This window comes from Apteryx rowi, unplaced genomic scaffold, assembly GCF_003343035.1.
Source record: "Apteryx rowi isolate R43461 unplaced genomic scaffold, aptRow1 scaffold_780, whole genome shotgun sequence".
Lineage (NCBI taxonomy): Eukaryota > Metazoa > Chordata > Aves > Apterygiformes > Apterygidae > Apteryx > Apteryx rowi.
The window spans coordinates 91,670-109,467 of record NW_020451072.1 but is presented as its reverse complement, the minus strand read 5'-3'; the positions used below and the strand labels follow the sequence as shown (position 1 = coordinate 109,467).

The 17,798-nt window shown below is 36.7% G+C and overlaps 1 protein-coding gene across 1 annotated transcript in view; it reads left to right on the top strand.

Annotated features, from left to right (window-relative positions):
- The window catches only part of LNPEP (leucyl and cystinyl aminopeptidase), a 43,189-nt gene extending 30,813 nt beyond the window's left edge, over positions 1 to 12,376 (top strand). Inside the window, exons 12-18 of the mRNA XM_026088706.1 lie at positions 565 to 745; positions 1,487 to 1,643; positions 3,177 to 3,361; positions 3,992 to 4,153; positions 4,970 to 5,110; positions 6,100 to 6,181; positions 6,880 to 12,376. Coding sequence (XP_025944491.1) covers positions 565 to 745; positions 1,487 to 1,643; positions 3,177 to 3,361; positions 3,992 to 4,153; positions 4,970 to 5,110; positions 6,100 to 6,181; positions 6,880 to 7,011 — 1,040 coding nt within the window. The 3' untranslated portion in view covers positions 7,012 to 12,376. The remainder of the gene's footprint in view (positions 1 to 564; positions 746 to 1,486; positions 1,644 to 3,176; positions 3,362 to 3,991; positions 4,154 to 4,969; positions 5,111 to 6,099; positions 6,182 to 6,879) is intronic.
- The last annotated feature ends 5,422 nt before the right edge of the window (positions 12,377 to 17,798 follow it).

Below are 17,798 nucleotides of genomic sequence, written 5' to 3'. Positions count from 1 at the left end.
TTTTCGGTGTTAGGTTCACTGGTAGAATACAAAATAACTGGCACACCACGACTGTAGTATTATACTGCTCATTTTATTCACTATCTTGTCATGCCTGAAGTTTGATTTATCATGTTGAAATATTGATCTTGATCTCTGGAGTAATAAACTGTGGCCCATTTATTGCATACAATCATCATGAACTAAAACTGCTCTCTCCTCGGTTTCTAGGTAGCAGAGGCTCACCTATTATAATTGTCCACTGTTGTGGCCACAAGGCGTATATGTGCCTTATTTGGTTTATAGTCCTCTGTTGTATCTTAGAGTGCATAGATAGATGCAACTAGGAGCAGACTGTGATACTGTTCATTTGGTCAGATCCAACATTGAAGGAAGAAGTACAAACCAGAATTTTGGAATCTTCACATGGAACAACATGGCCTTTCTTTCCTCATAGCAAGTGAAACTGTTCCCATAGTGGGTGGAAAAGGATTTCTTGACTCTCCAGACTCGGTCATCTTTTGGAATTGAAAGAAGAGATGCTGAATGTTTGTGTCTGCTGCTAACTTGTTCTTTCTCCATTAGCTGTCATTGAGCTTCCAGAAGAGGTGGAATGGATAAAATTCAATGTGGAAATGAGTGGTTATTACATAGTACACTACACTGAAGACTGGAAAACGCTGATTGATCTGCTGAAAAAAAATCATACTGCTCTGAGTGCTAAAGATAGAGCCAATCTGATCAACAGTATCTTCAGCCTTGCAGGGTAAGACTTTTGTTTTAGAAAACATAGTTAATGTTTAAGTTTTTTCAAAGTCAAAGAAGATCAGGCTTGGCTTCTGGAGAAGACTACTTCATGGAAGCTTTAATTCAGTCTTCCTTAGCCTATTGAAACTGCTTCCTATTCAGTAAAAATATATTTTTTAAGTTATTTCACTGATGCTTCTGTATCAATGTTAGATTTATCTCCCAGTTCTTAATTCTTAATAAGCATCCATTTCTTTGCATCACAAAGAGCACATGATAGTTTCTGTTGCCAGAAGGCAGTATCTTCTTTAGTGTCTGGTATCTGCTTAGTATACTATTCTGTACTCTGAGAGTGTCCAATCTTAGAGAAATAAGCTATTTGCCTCTAAAATTTTTACTGGCTCCCTCTCTTGGCTCCACAACCCTGGTAAGGCTGAATGTTCTGGATGGCATCTTCTATCACTGCTTCCTGTATCTAATTATCCTAATTTATGATAGATGTTTTCAGTCATCTTTTTCATAACTTAGTTACTGTTAACTTAGTGGCCATTGTTGCTATCTTCATATCAACACAAGAATATGAAAATATCTGCGTCTAAACTGTTTCTTATGTTACTCCCTCTACTTATCTATCCTTCTCTTAATGTAATTGAGAATATTATAACTTGTACAAGATAGGTAGTATCTCTTCTGATCTTGTTTCAGGGAGCACTTTTGTTCCAGAACCCATTTTAATTGTTTGTGCTTGTTAACCTTATAGTCTAGGAAAAGAGTCTCTGGAAAAGGCCTTTGAGCTGATCAATTACCTTGAGAACGAGAGCAGCACTGCACCGCTCACTCAGGCTTTGTTTCAGATGAGTCTTATTTACAACCTCTTAGAGAAAAAGGGTGAACAACAACTGGCAGCACGAGTAATGGTATGTCTTAGTTTTTTGGTAAATCCTTGTTTGAAATAATTTGCTGTAATGTCAATTCATGGTTAAATTATCCACTTCAGTGTTGGTTGGTGACCAAATTATTCAATAATCTGGTTAAGTTGGATTTGGATTTTAGATTGTTGCCAGTCTTGCCTGCTTTTGTTAAGTAGTAATGGTCTCTTATTGAGATGCTAAATTTTCTGGATTGACTTTTGTTTTTGTTCAGTGTTTTGTAGGAACTGTAATGCAGTGGGAACCTAGTGGTGATTCGGTATTTACTACAGTGGCTATAAAGGTCAATGTAGCACAGACATAATTAATCAAAATCCATGACATTTTCAAGTACAGAGAAGAAGAGAAAATAACTCTTTTGATGTTATTTCAGAAACTCATTAAAGTGGCTGGAGTTTGTAGAGCTAGTTACTTTGTATAGACACAATACAAACCTCCCAACCCCCCATTTTCTGTAAAAACTAGAAGTGCATGAATGGTTGTCATTGTCACATTGCAGTTGGGGAAACAGATTAACATCCAGTGCTACAGTCTTAGCAATGAAATAAATGTTGTAGGCTCGGTTCTTGCTATGGAAACGTCTTTCATTTTCCGTTCTGCCTCGTTATTTTGAAGCCTCCTTTCCATATTCATCCACTGGTTTAAAAAGGTGCTTGTTGATTTATATTGTAGAACATCAGCAAAGGGATTTAGTCTTGAATGAAAGTTTTTTAAAATGCCCAGATAAAATAGTGGATATTCTTGTTTATATTCTAGGTAAGGGTGGAATATAAGTGCTTAAGGAAACTTAGGAAAGAACCAAAAAGCTACAAATTACGTGCTATGAAAAGTAGGACAAGCTGTGGTTTGCCTGCAGTGTGTATTAGGTTATAATAGTTGAACTTAAATTGGCTAAACACAGCCCCTAACATAAAGCTCATACTAGCAGCCACATTAGCAAGTGTCAGCCAAGGTGTGGTAGCTGACAGGACACCTTGTTGTGTTTAGGCAAGCTACAAAGCTACAACCATGAGTGGTGGGCAGCCCATAGATAAAGGTTTGTTTGCTTTATACTAAGGTGTGTTAGCTGTGATTTGCTCAAGTTAAAAGCACGTGTAAGCAGACAACAGTTGCAGTTACCTGAGGTAGTAAGCTGACTGTGAGTCTCAGGGACTCAGAGTGTGGACAAGTAGGTATGTTTGCTCAGAAAACACTTATTGCCTCTCTTCAGTGTGTCACAGAGGCTATGTTTTAAGCTGAGTTCAACTACTACAGTCTTTCTATGAATAGTACAAGGAGTAGTCTTCAGTTTGCATGTGCAACTCAAGGCATCAACCTGGCATATCTTTCAGGTGTGTGTGGTGTCCGACATTTATGTAGGCAATAAGATATGGTATATATTAATTGGAACAGGAGGGTGAAAATCTACTATGTTGAATTTCCACAGTTTTAAAACTCCCTATTTTTTTTTATTTTGTATATGAAAAATTTTCTTGAAGAATTAGATTCTTATCCTGTTGCTAATCGTATTTCCTCCTTTAGCATAGAATAGAAAGTCTGCTTGGAAATAAAATTGATCAACAAACTTGGACTGATGATGGGACCCTGTCTGAACGAGAGCTGCGGTCAACACTGCTGGCTTTTGCCTGCACTCACAATATGAGAAACTGTAGAACAACTGCCGCTGAGATGTTTAAGAAGTGGATGAGTTCTAATGGCACAACGAGGTACCGCAAAAATTAGCCTGATGCTACTTTTATCTATTTTCCTGTTGCCTCGCATGTTTTGAACAAAGATCTAAATATTGATAGAGCACTTCATTCTGTGTCTTTTACTGTTCCTCATCTAAAAGTAATTGCTGTTTCGAGATGAGAGGGAAAACTGTACTAGAATTTAAAACTTTGTCTGCAGTCTTATTGGATGTGACTGCGAGACCGGCCACAAATTGCTTCCATCTGCATTTCCTAAGCTGCATGCTCAAGGAGAATTACTTTGTAGCAGCATCAAAGTTAACCTTTTTATCTTGCAGAACTCACTCTGCTCTGGGTTCACGTAGGTTTTGTGCCACAGAAAATGATTCAGATTCTTGTACCATTTACTGTGCTTTCATGTGACTAATGTAATTTTCTTTTTCCCTATGAGTTAAAATACTAGAATGGCATGAATTCCTGTGTCCAGCAAACTTATTGTTGCTACAGAATTAAATTGCTCTGAGAGGCATCTCTTCCAGTATTTCTACCTAACTTCTTTTACTTTGTGACTTCTTCCTTTCTTTCTGAGATAGTGTTTTTTGTCTCCCCACACACACATGCTTTTTTTCTTTTTCCTCCCCACCCCTGCCCTGTTTTTCCCTGTAGTCTGCCTAGTGATGTTATGAAAGCCRTATTTGCGACTGGAGCCAAAACTGATGATGGCTGGGAATTCCTCTTAAAGATGTACTCCTCTTCAGTTTCTGAAGCAGAAAAGAAGAAAATGATTGAAGCTTTGGCCAGCACAGATGATGTCAGAAAGCTGATCTGGTATGAAACAGCCAAAAAGTTATATACTATGTAAATTTAAAGTGTTAAAAATCTTTGAAAGAATGGATTGTAGTCTTTGCTGTTGCAGAATAAAATTCTGAATGTTAAAGAAAACCTAGCTAGATGTTTTGTACAGGTTTCCATAAACATCAAGAGTCTGATGTTTACCCTTACAAACGATTTATGTAACAGAGTAATTCAAAAAGTCAAATTCTGACACGGTTTGGAACACACAAAGAGAAAAGCACAATTGGATGTAAAAGCTTTGTATTGCCGGAATGGTAACACAGTTGCAGATTGTTCTATTGAGTCTTCAGAAATTGGTATGTCTCTATAACCAGGACAGTAAGTAGGATTTTTTTTTTTCCCCTTTGGATGAAATTTTGGCTTTGTGTTCTGCTCAAATACCTGTCATAGCTCAAATATCTGTCATAAAACCAAATCTCAGTGCTACATAGAGGACACCAGAAGTGTCCTGGTGGGTGATTCTTGTTATAGCTTTCCTCTCTTGACTTCTCCATGAATTATATTTTCTCAATAAGCTGTGAGAATTTACTGCATCTTTTCAAAAAACAATGAAAATTCAGATACTTGGCTTAGAGCTAAGACTGTTCTGATACTTGGAGACTCAAGGTAAATGAGTATAGTGGGTATAAATTGGAGCATCAGTATACTCCAGAAGTAGTTAGATATTTGGTCTATTACAGAATCTTCTTTTAATTCAGGAGTATCGGGAGAATCATATGAAGTCATGAATGAATTGGGGGTGGTTTGGTTTTGTTTTTTCTTGTCCCTTTTCATAGCTTTGTCTTTTAGGTTAATGCAGAACAGCCTGGAGGGCGAAATCATCAGGGCACAGGGGCTTTCACATATCATAACAACTGTTAGCCAGAGTTTGCCTGGATATTTGCTGGCCTGGGACTTTGTTAAAGAGAACTGGGAAAAGCTTACACGAAAGTAAGATTTTTTTGATGGAGCTGAAACTTCACACTCACAATGGCAAAAGGACCTGTTTCTTTTAAATGCAAAATAATAAATAGTTTCATATAAGAAGACTTGGATTAAGATTTTCAAGCCTGTTTTCAAATATGATTTTTTCAGAAAGAACTTGGAATATAAACTTTGTAGTATTTTACTATTAGTTGATGGGACTTTGGTGCCTGAGCCTTATACTCGCTTTAGAAAATCTTGATTTGAATTCCTGTTAAAAGGATGGCTGTCTCTGAGACAATTGTTGTGGATGCAGAATTTATGTGGATCAAATGCATTCAAAGCAGATCCATGGAGTTCACTCAGCATGCATTTCTTCTCTATAGCAATTCTAAAACCAAACAACAAGAAAAATCCCTCTTGCGTTACAAATAATGTTCTCCTTAATTGGCCTTGCTGGCTACCCAGCAGGAGAGCTGGCCTGTGAGTCTTCAAAAAGCTAACAGTTTTTGGAAAGCTTGTATTCTGAGTCTTAATTTTGATTTGGAATAGCTTAATGTTGCTTCAAAAAAACAAACAAACAAAAAACACTTCTGCTGTATGAAGATTACTGTTCTAGCAAGCTTTTAATAATCAGTATGACAAAATTACTGTTCTTGAAATGAAATCTGGGGGTGAATTTGATTGTTGTAAAGTTTTGAAATACATACCACAAATACAGGTTTTGATATTCAGTATGGGGTGTCTTCAACCCTTCACTTTTGGAGCTGGGGTAGAAGTTTGAAAAATTTGCATGTCTTTAGCTCTAAAGCTCAATTTTTAGAGGTGTTAAGGCTTTTCAGGCTTGGGCTTCTAAAAACTTGTATCTCTTTCAAAAATGAGTTGTGCAAACTTACTCAAATGCTTTTAATAATTTTCAACTCTAAAACAAGAAAGTGAGAGTAAGAATGTGTACGTGTTCTGAACTTGCATCTTAAAGTGTCTCCTAGGTGTTTTCTTCTGTGTTTGTGTTTCAGGTTTCACCTAGGCTCATACGCTATCCAGAATATTGTTAGTTGGTCAACTTGTCAGTTTTCAACAAAGGCACATCTACTTGAGGTTGGTGGCATAAACTATCAGAAAGTGTTACTAGTGCCAATGCTGTGCATTTCAATTAATTGGGGAATGAGGAAAATGCATATCTTTACCATCTTTAGGGCCTTTTCACAAGTATATACAGCTATGGCTATCGTTTTTTCACAGATGGGAAATATATCCATAAGCTTTTTGGAGGTTACATGTTGAACTTGTGGCAGAGTTGGGTATATTTGTTTTGGTTTCCTGTTCACTAGAACAGTTTCCCATCATAGAGATAATGAGTTTTGGGCATAGATTTTGTAAACAAGCTATGCTTTCTGTATCTCTGGAATCTGATGGTGGGCTATAAATGTTGCTGTACTTTATTTTGACTGTCAGCGATCTCAAGGACCTGTTATGGCAGTTGAGGATCAGTTAAAATCTGTGGTACTTCAGCAATCTCTGTCTCTCCTCTGTGTCCCCCCACTTCTCAAGGGTCAGTGAGGTTCAGGAGTCAATAATGGTCTGTGGTTTAGCCTAATGTTCTCACTCAGGTAATTTTGTTATTGCTGCAGTTTCCGTGAAAGGTGATCTTGTATCTTAGGAATCCCACCACTACTACATAGATATGTGATTCCCCATTTTCTGCATGCACTTGTAACCTTTGCTTTTGAAACTACAGTATTTGTGTGGCCTACGTTGATTTAACTGAAACTTGTTTTTTTTTTCTTGTTGTGCAGGTGAAGACATTTTTTGAGTCAAGATCAGAGGAGATTTCTCAACTGCGTTGTGTAAAAGAGGCAATTGATACAATTCAGCTCAATATCCAATGGATGGAGAGGAACTTAGCAAAACTACAAGAATGGCTGTAGCGAACGAACATAATGCTGTGGTTTTTCAGCCATTCAGTAAATTTGCGGACTGTTGCTCTGTTACTTTTGCAAAAGCCAAGGTGAAACCAGGCATCGCTGCAACATTGTTTGCACTATTAGGGAGTCTAGATAGCTCAGGGCACATCTCACGTACGTTTTGTTCTTCTTTGGAGCATTTATGGGCAGGATGTAAGTATTTATTCTGAAACTGTTTTCATCTATAGATCAAACATCTGCATAATGATGATATATAATTTTATATTTGAAATGTATGCCCTTTCATTTGGAGTCATGTTCTAGTTTTTCAACAGTGGATAAATACTGACAGAGGCAGAAAAAAAGGAAGATTTACCATGCGAACTGTTTGTTCTTTGCAGACTGCTGGTTGAGCAGTAGGGTTTTTAATGCAAAAATGTAAGTAGTTTTCACATTTGTAGATACAGTAGCTGTTGTGGAAAAAAAAATCATACTTTAAATATTTAAGTATTAATGGATCTCATAGGGTACACCAGTTTGAGGGGAAATAAATAAGTTTCAGATTTGCTTCAAATTTTGATTTTCAAAATGTTCTCTAGAACTTACACAAATCATAAAGAGTAATATAACATTCTAATAATATGCACTTTCGTCTGTAAAGTGGCTGAGTATTAATATTACATATGGAAAAGTAAAAAGCCAAACGGCAAAAAAAAAATGTTTTAGAGATGGGAGTTCCAGAAGCACCTATGTGACCCTGGAATTTTTACTCTGAATTCATTAGACATTTTTGAGAATCTTTAATCATTATATTGTAATTAATGTTGCTGTATTGATCTCTTTGAGCAATAGCAGAAATTTGCTATGGGAAGTTGCTCCAGGCTGGTTCATCTGTTAGACTGACTACTGACTTGTCCACTCTTGACTACTGATTTTTAATTTCATCACTTGTTGTAGAGAGCCAGCAATTAGTAGATGTGTATCAGCCACTGAATTTAGGTAAGCTTCTGCTTTTTCCCCTGCCTGTTAGCTCCCATGTCACTGGTATAAGTTGTGTGCATTGCTTATTTTGTATAACATAGCATTAGGAAAGCTTATCATTTTGATTTAATGATATATTCTTCTACTGTTGTGAAAAACCCCAGGGGACAAGTCTTCAAACTGTTCTAAAGAAACGGATCTAAAACTAGAGGCGCCACATTAAAAAGGCAAAATATCCACAGTACAATCTACCTCTCTAAAACAGTTAACAAGGCCATTTCTGAGGCATAGCATATACATACAACCTATGCAAGAAAAAACATACCTGTTTATCTGAAAATCTGATTTTTTAAAAATGTTCATTTCATTACAGATGCACCTCTTGTGGATTTATGCATGCATTTAAACCTGTTTTACCTTATCACAGTTCTATTATGTGATCAGTTTTAAACCGGTATAAAAGCACTGACAGTTAAAAGTTGAGCTTTTTGAACTAGGTGGATTTAATTTCAGCCAGTATAAATTCTGAAGAAGGCAGTAGTTTGAATCAAAGTTAAATCATTGGACTTAAAAATTTGCCGGAGGGTAACTTAAAATGTGTAATTTCATTTATGAAACTGCAGCATTGGCTATTCATTTGATTAGCAAAAATTGTCAGCTATGATCACTTAAGCCATGCCACACTATTCCCCTCTTTTCTGAATATCTGTCAGAAGTCCTGGGAAACAAAAACTTCTCAGTTTGTAACCAGCTTTGATTTTGATGACTTTGTCACAAAATCATCAGAAATAATGTTAGCCCTTGAGAGTGTCTTGTTTGCCAAAAAAGTCCAGAAATGAACACATTTTGCATGCACTGAAGAAGGAATCGGCTGTGTAAGTGCTGAAAGTAGATCATACTTCCTTAACAGTTATGGAATTAGAATTTTAATTAATTTTGTTCTTGGATTATTTGTAACAACTGCTATGTGTTGTGCTTTTCTTTTCCTTTCCTTTTTTAACCCTTGAACTCTCTGCATAACTGTCTTAGTTCCATCTTTGTGTGTGTGTGTACATAGTTTGTGTGCATTTTTCTTTACAGTCACTTCATGCTAAATGACAGTAGTAAACTTGCACTTTCCTATCTCCTTACACATGTTTTACCTCATCCCTGCCTGCAGTACTGAGGTATATAAATTTCAAAGAGACTGGAAAAAGATCCCATCCTTCTCCTGTTTTCAACTGTGGGATTAAAAATGTACCATTTTGTTCAAAAGATTTATTGATAACGAACTCTTTGCAAGGAAATAACATGCAGCTGAGTTTTAGACAGCAGATACTAAAAAATGTTTTGAAATTTGGGAGGTTTGGGTGTGTTTTTTGTTGTAGTGTGGGGAGTTTTTTTGTTTTTTAATCCAGTAATTTTTAAGTAACCTTTTTGGTATATAAATGATGTTGCAGTTTTTTCAGTATCAGTTGTAGAGGGCTTTTTAATTATTTTTCTGCCATGGAGTCTCTGAACTTCTAATTCTCTATAATAAGAGTTATACTGGAGTCTTTCTTTCATGAGAAATGCTTAAATATACTCCTCCACTTTTGAGTTCATTAYGAACTGAGAAAGACTGAGGCTTAGACTAAGGCCTAAGCAATGAATTGTCCTTTAGAGCCATAGCTGTCATGCCTTTTACTGGGAAGGAATGAAATCTTATCAGTTTTTTTTAGGTTTTCTCTGTCTTCCAGACAAAAGAAAAATGTATATTGTAGCCAACAGCACCTCTTTACATAATTTTCATAGTATTTTCTAGTTAAAACTTAGAGAACCAGTGTTTGTGTACATCTTAGGCCACTGTTGCTTTAAAGTAGAAGAGCTTTCCAGTAAAAAGCTTTGGGTTTAAAWGCTGCTAGCTTTGAATCACCTGCTTCAATGTGAGATGATTTTGGTTAATAAATTGGAGCTATACAGCTTATATTCAGTCAGACTTCATAAATTACTGTCTTCAAAGCCATTATGCACTGGTTGTCTTGTTACTGTTCAGCATCCTCTGTTTATAAATAAACCACTTGTAATTTTTAAGAACTGACTGTGGTGATAAATATACCTGTAATAGCTCATCTATTTTTTACTTCTATGCAACTTTTTCACTSTTTCCTATGTGCAATTAGCCTACCGGTAAAAATGTAAGCAAGTAATTAAGTTCTGAGCTCAGTCCCTGGAAAAAGGAGCGATCTCTCCACAACTCACCTTTAATTTTTATTAAGAGATGGAAAAAGTGCAGCTAACTTACGATGTTTTCTGAACTTGCATGAGACTTCTGAGACATGAAAAGAYGGTAACATATGGAGTGAAGGAGTTTAGAATAGGTTAAGTGTTTCTATGTAAACTGATTGTACCTGTGTACGGGTTGGACCAATGTACCAAGCTCATTGTGCCTTATGGCTTGTAATTAAAGTGATATGCCAGATAGTATGCTAGAATAAGCGTCCTACTTTTCTGCAGGAGCCAACTGAGGCCTTGTTTTTAAATTGACAAGTTTAACATTTCAGCCCAACATAACAGCCCAAAGATGTTATTTAGGATATTTGTCCTTAGAAGTTGGAGACTTTGCTTCTCAGAGCATGTGAAACTGTTCACCTCCCTGCTAATGGGAAAGCAGAAGAGAGTTGCTAATGGGGCTTTCTTGTCATACAAACAGTTCCACGTATATGTGAATCTGTGTTGATGGATGGGGCATGGCAGAAGCAGAATACTGAGCGACGATGGCTTTCGTTGCTTCCTATAAATATGATGTAAACTGTACTTCAGCATAGATCTTCCAATTACTGAACTACTGAAGCAAGACTATGTAAGCTTTCCTGAAATGTTGCATCTCCTCCCAGGCACTGCATTGCTGTCAGACTCATTCTTTTTAAATTAATCTTGAAAATTTCCCCTTATCCACATCTCTCCTAGACTGGCAATGTGCTAGTTTGCTAGAGACCTTGTTTGGACTGTGGACTGTCATGTCTGATTGACTGTCTGATTTAGCAGTTAGAAGGCATAGGAAGATGTTGTTTGCCGTAGAAATGAGAACTTTGGAGATCTTGCAGCATCTAAGAGGGTTGATTTTGAACATACAATGTAAGAATGCGCTACAAGAAACCTAATCTTGGAATTAATTATTTTCTCTTTGTGGCCAAGTACTGTAGGAAAGGTTTTTTTGTTTGCTTGGGGGGTGGGAGGGGTGCAAATACTGCTTTGTGACTCTGTATCTTTCACCTGTTCACCGTTTGGAACATTCCTTTTTCTGACAAATTGGATCCTCCTTCCTTTGCTTTGCTGGAAGATGGTATCTTTCAATGCACTCTGAAGTTTAAAATAGTGCTGCTTCAGTGACCATTCTCACTTACATGCACTTGATTCAGTCATTTACATTTTAGCTTTTCCCGCATGTTCCTGCATCATGTGTCATGTAGTCCAGTTGATTCGCCACACGGTAAATATTTTACATTTAGAATGAAGTGCTTGTGTAAACTTATTTTTAATAGTAATGTTATTTATGTTTATCACTTTTATCAAGATGCTACTAAATGTTCAAAGATTTTTGTTACTTTTTTAAGGCATAGTTTCACAGGATTTCTAGAAAGAAATAAAATGGAGACATTATTTACTACATTAAACTCTCGGGTCATATTGCTAAAGAATTTAAATCTCTAGTTTTGCTATGTTACTTAAACCTGCTGCTGTTGTAGAAGTACAGACTCTTATATGTGAGCATTTAGCTTTGATCAAGATTGAAAGGCAGGCATCTTTTTTGAGTTAGTCATGGTGGTCTTTAACAAATTACTGTAAAATCTAAAATATCTAGTTTTATAAAAATATAGTAGCTTGAATGGATTAAAATATGGTCTAATTTGAACTGAGTTCTTAAAAATGAAGTACAGATTTTTCTATTCCAAGATTTGGAGAATGGGGTAGTTTGAATATATAGCATAAAATAAATAAATTTTTGCAGTGAGAAATGAGCCCTGTCTTAGTTAAGTGTAGGTTAAGTTAGGTATCCCTGAAGAAAACCTTGCAAGTTAGTTTGGAAATGTTATATATTGTAGGTACTTGTAAAGGGTCATGCTTTGCATTTTAAGCACTGTAGAAATATTCAAGACAATGTAAATTCACGTCTCAATGGTGGGTGGTGAAATTCCAGGTTGTAAAATACTTGCCTTTAGGGGGAGGGGTTTTGAATATTGTGTGTGTGTGTGTGTGTGTGTGTACATAGCTATATAAATATATATGTATATATATAATATGCAAATATGTCCTTTTCACTTGTAAAGGGAGAAGAAGCTTATTTTCTTTATAGTTCAGAGAAAGATAACCAGCACTGATTTGAAAGGCRTGTGTACTGCAAACACTATTGCTTTTTGTGAGATGGAAATAAAGTATTTAAATATAAGTTTTTCTTTGTGTTGTTGTTTTTCTTTTTGTTATGCCATAAGAGTGTTTCCACAGGCTAAAAAAGACGACAACATTTTTTGAACTTTCAAACAATCTGAGTTGAGACCCAAACTTAGAAAATCTGCAGGAGCAGATTTTCTGACTGAGGATGGTGAAGCATTGCAAGGGATCGTGGGGTCACACTGTCGGTCGTCCAGTGTATCACAGGCCCGTATATTTTGATCATTACCCCGTACTGAGTCTAGTAATTTTTATTTTGACTGAAAGTTTTTTGTTTTTTCTTCTCTATTCTAGAAAGTCAGCCAGCCTCTTTGCAGCCATCTAGATAGAGTTTGCTTCTTCCTCAACAGTTTGTTCCAGTGGTGAGTCCACCCTTAGATGAGCAGTTAAATAACACATTGAATAACATGACTTCTGCTTCAGGTTTTTCTGGCAGCAACTTCCAGGCTTAGTCTGAATTTCCTTCATTCTTTCCTAAAGATCTGAGAGTCCTTTTTATTTATTTATTTTAGGTCTGTGAAGTAATTTTATATTTTGTAATTACCGCTGCAAGCTAAACTGCACCTCTCCAGCTCTCCTACACCAAAACTCTATGTAGAATTCTGTAGAAATCCCATCAATGTCCAGTGAAAAGGGAAAAGCCATTCTGACTACTTCTTTCTCAGTTTTAGCAGTTTCATACCAAATCAGTTTTCTGAACTTTAGTTCCAGCCAGAGCTTTAAGCCATTCATTCTTCATACTTTCTTTAATATTCTTTTTCTGTTGGTCAGAAATTTCAGTAGCCAGACCATACAGAATGCAAAATCTTCACACAAAGATTTCCACTGAAATGAAGGTGGTTTTTTTTTCCTACAGGTTTACTAGTATGAATTGCTGCTTCTTGTGTTTTGTCTAATCAGCATATGCAGCAAGCAAGCTTTTTTGTTTGTTTTGTTTTGCTTGATAATTTTTTTTCTCTTCTAGAAGGGAACCACTATATTCCTGTTGTCAGACCTGCATGGAACACGTGCTTTCCTGAAGACAGCATGGTTTGAATTAAAATGCTTAAAAATCCAAACTAGATTCTAAAATTGTTAGTGAGGGAAATCGCTATATTTCTGAATAAGTTGCTCTCATACCCCCTTTCTGTTTTTCTTAAAAAAAACAAACACCCCCCCCCCCCAAATCTATCCCTTAGTCTAAAATTATTTAGCTTCAATTTCCTGTGAATTGCAGGCAGATGGATTAGTAATAATGACTGTTATTCCTCTGTGTGGTTATAGACAGATCAAGTCGTCCCTTAGCTTTCTTTGGATAAGTTAGCTTCACAGAAATTACTTTAGATCAGAATTTGTTTATGAGGTGAAAAGTGGCATAAACAAAGACAGAAATTATATGCCAGAAATAAATATAATTGTTATATATATATATATATATATATGTAATATATAATAAATAATATATATAGTGTAATTGTTTCTTCTCTGAAGTACTCCTGAATGCCACTGCAATGCTGCTAGCATTTGAGTTTTGGAGTACACAGTTCAAGAAAAAGCTGTGAAGCAGTGACAAGGAAGTAAACTTTTTCATCTTTCTGTAGCTGTTGGTATGGATTTTCTGCTTCACCATGTCAGTCTCCTATAGCTCTTGCTACATTGTATCTGTGTATTCTATAAATACACCTTCTCCAGTGCCTAGCATGAATTTGTCTGCCCCGCTGAACTGATGCCATCAAGTTAAATTGTCTGATTAAAATCGGCTCCTGCTTCATTTCAGTGGAAATCCTTGTGTGAAGATTTTGCTTTCTCTATGATCTGGCTACTTAAATTTCTGACCAACAGAAGAAGAATATTAAAGCAGGCGAGAGGAATGAATGGCTTAAAGCTCTGGCTGGAACTAAAGTTTAGAAAACTGAGTTGGTTTGAAAATGCCAGAGATCTTGTAATACATAAACTGAGAACATAAGAATTTTCTTTGCAGACATAGATTCCATTTTCTTTACTTTCAGAACTCTTCTGATTTATCTTCTGTGGCTTCCTAATCACTGCTTGTGAAAAGTAAATTGAGAACAAAACAGTCTGTGTAAAATTCCATATATTTAAAATACAACAGGACCTGCCACCTCCTTAAGATTATGCTGGCATAAATTGTCACAAGTAGCTACATGGGAGCCAGTAGATAACATTATTATGAAAATCTAAAAGTGATGGTGAAAGGGAGGTGAGAACATCTGAGGTTCTGCTACAGGCCCAGATATATACAAGTATAGTGCAAATAAAATAGGGCTTACAAGGCCAGAAATCTGTTACTACGCCAGAAGAAAAACTCCCTGGAATGCCTGTCTGGCCTACATTATCATAAAAGCATGTGTGTTCTTGAGAGTTTGGAGAGAAATCAGTGGCAGGTGGTTTCATTTCCAGGCTTTGTGACAAAGTTTAAGTGCAAATGATTTGAGTTACAGTAAAATACTGTATCTTTAATTCTCAAAAGTGGATGTTACCTTGTTTGGGAGTTTGCAAAACCTTTTTTGATTCCCCAGGCCAATAGGAATAGAACATATTTTACGCATGCTCAAAATATTTCTACTGTTAGCTTCCCCCCCATTTATTACCAGCCAGGATAGCAATTAACACAGTGTAGTGTGAACTGCAGAAAAATCTCTCCTCGGCTCCTATCTTAGCTTTCAGAGAGTCTTGCAGCATTTATGTTCTCTATGAAGACACTGGAGACCTCCTGCATATCAAAATGCAAAATAAGATAAGCAAAGGCAGAACCCTTTTTGGAAAGGGAAAAGGGAGAGAAGGGAATTTGGTTTACCTCAGGGTAGAGAAGAGGAGGAAGGAGTTCAGTTTATTAATAAACATCTTACTCTGCTTCTATATGCTTTTTTAAAAATGTAGTGGTTAGATATTGAATCCTRATGCTCTTAAAAAATAAACCCTAGAGTTTTGCTCTTGGTCTGCTGTCTAGCTAGTGGCCTTGATTTGATTATCCCCCTCTTTGGTGCCTTTCCAATAAAACAGGAAAGAAATTTCACTTTTTAAAGTGCACTAAGATCTTCTGAAGAGAAGTAGTCTCTTATTATTGGTTTGTCTCTATTATATATTAATGTAACTTCAGTGAAGTTTCATGAACCTCTTTAGTTCCCTCTGTTTGCAGTTCTGTCACCTGTGGAGCTGAGATCTGTGAAGTCAATGAAAAGATCTTTCTTTACTGACCTGAGAGTTTATTCTGTTTCTTGAGTCTAAGAGGTCTGTAGCATAACAGGGGAGTTGGTGTTTGCGTATCTGAGTATTTAGCCAGAGAGGACACTTTGTGCTCTCTTACCTACTCCTGCTCCAATTAGTATGTTTTGCTCTTACCGGTTTTAATTTCTGCTTATTTAGTTGGTGGAGGTTTAAAAAGAAGATCCATCCTAACTTGGGGGTCCCACTGACTTCCTTATGTGAGGAGGTGAGAAGTACAGCTGCCTATATAATCCATCTTTGGATTTGAAAGCAAACAAAAGACACCCACAACTTGCAGGCCCTTCCCAAACTGTTAAATACCAAAGCAGTATAGCCCTTTCATGTAATAAAAATGGCTAGAGGCAAAGACTGTTCAAAGCAGTAGTTTTCAAAGGAGGTCAGTCAATGCTGGACTGAACAGTTTTTCCAGATGAAAGTTCAGGGATTTGGATATGTATTGCAGACTGTGTCAAGACAGGAAGCAGGAATTGAGTGATTCCCTGCTGACAGAGCTCACCGGAGTGGCAGCTTGCGGGATTGCAGAAACCTGGATTGGGGTGGGGGACATTCTCTTGGAAGGTGCTAAAAACTGAATAATTTATTTATTTTGTGAACAACCAATTTTATGTTGGATATACCCGACTCATACTGTTGTTTCATTACTGTGTTTTATTTGATTCTGTACCACCTTGGATTTTGGTGTGCTCACTGGATAGAAGCGTCACTGTTAAACAAGAAAACATGCTGCGCCCCTTCACTTAGACTTGGCTTTTTCTACCTCAGAGCTAACACCATAATTTTCATAATTATAGCTGAAATTTGGTTTTTGTCATGTATTTCAAGCCCCAATTTTGTTTTAGTGGGTTTATTTCTCTGACTTCTGTCATCTCACACCACTCACAACCTGCTGTGTATTTGTAAATAGCTAATGGGGATGGTGCCAGTGAAYAGTGCTCAGGGATGGTTGGTATCATTCCTGAGTTAGTAAGACCGATGATGTCTGTTGTATACATCAGACTTTTTTTTTTTTTCCTTCCTTTTTAATAGGTACTTTCTTCATCCTTTCTAATTATTCTTGTTGTGATTTATAGAAGACCTGAAGATCCTGGTCATCAATACTTCCCTGGTCTGGTGCAGACACTTCTGCTTGTGTTCTGTCAATGTATGTGGAAACAAAAGACTTGCTGTTCACTAAAGAGGTTGAAAAATTAAATTTGGATTCCCTTCTGAGCTGTAAGTTTGGCAAGCTGATATATTAATACATTRCTTGCCAGTAATGTATCTTTAGTCTGGGCTATAATGAAATTACAGGAGGAAATGAGGAAATTGCTGCATATCAAAGGCTGTTCCTTTAGCAGTATATCCCCCACCTCCTTAGTAAGTTGTAGTTTGAATGTCAGAGGTTTATCCTTTCAACCTTTTATTTCTAACTTCTTTTCTTTTGTTTCATGTAGATGATGTTTGACATAGCCTGTTCTGCAGTCTAGGACCGGTTGTGCAGGTTGTATGATTCCTAATTGCAGATTTCTAAATATACATCATTTGTATCTTAACCAAACCTACTGCAGATAGAAACTGGTGGTATCTTGCATCAGAGTAGTAGCATTAGGTTTAGGAGCAAATTCCATGATGGTTTAGACAGGAACAGGTGCTGGAATAAAGGAAATAACTTTGATCAGATGTGAAAAAGTTTGTTCTGGGAAATGGTCAGAAAAACGTGTGTGGGTACTTGTACCCTACAGGCAAAGTCAAGTTCCTTATATGAACCGTCGTGCAATCTGTTGTCTACAGACACTAAATAACTGCTATAACAAAATGACACGTTTCTATAAAGCAAAGATGTTTGCCCTAACAAGCAATCACCATGCTACTGAATTATGTTGACACATTTAATGTAAAACAAAAACCTATTTTCGCTAAACACCTGCGTCTCATACCCATCCTAGAGCCTTTGTCTGTAGAGCTTAGTGTAAATCTAATGGCGATCTATTTTTTGTCATAGCAATTTTAGATATTTCTGGCAGCTTATAATACCTTGCAATGTCTGAGGCAGATAAAATTGAGCATGCGCTATAAAAGCAAGACTGCATGAAATGTGGTGGTGGCATTAATTATATTCACTTACCACATATGTGCTGCAGGAGGTTTGACTCTTGAAGTGAGTTCTTCTTTATGACTCCATATCTTTCACCTGTTCTCCATTAGATGGAACA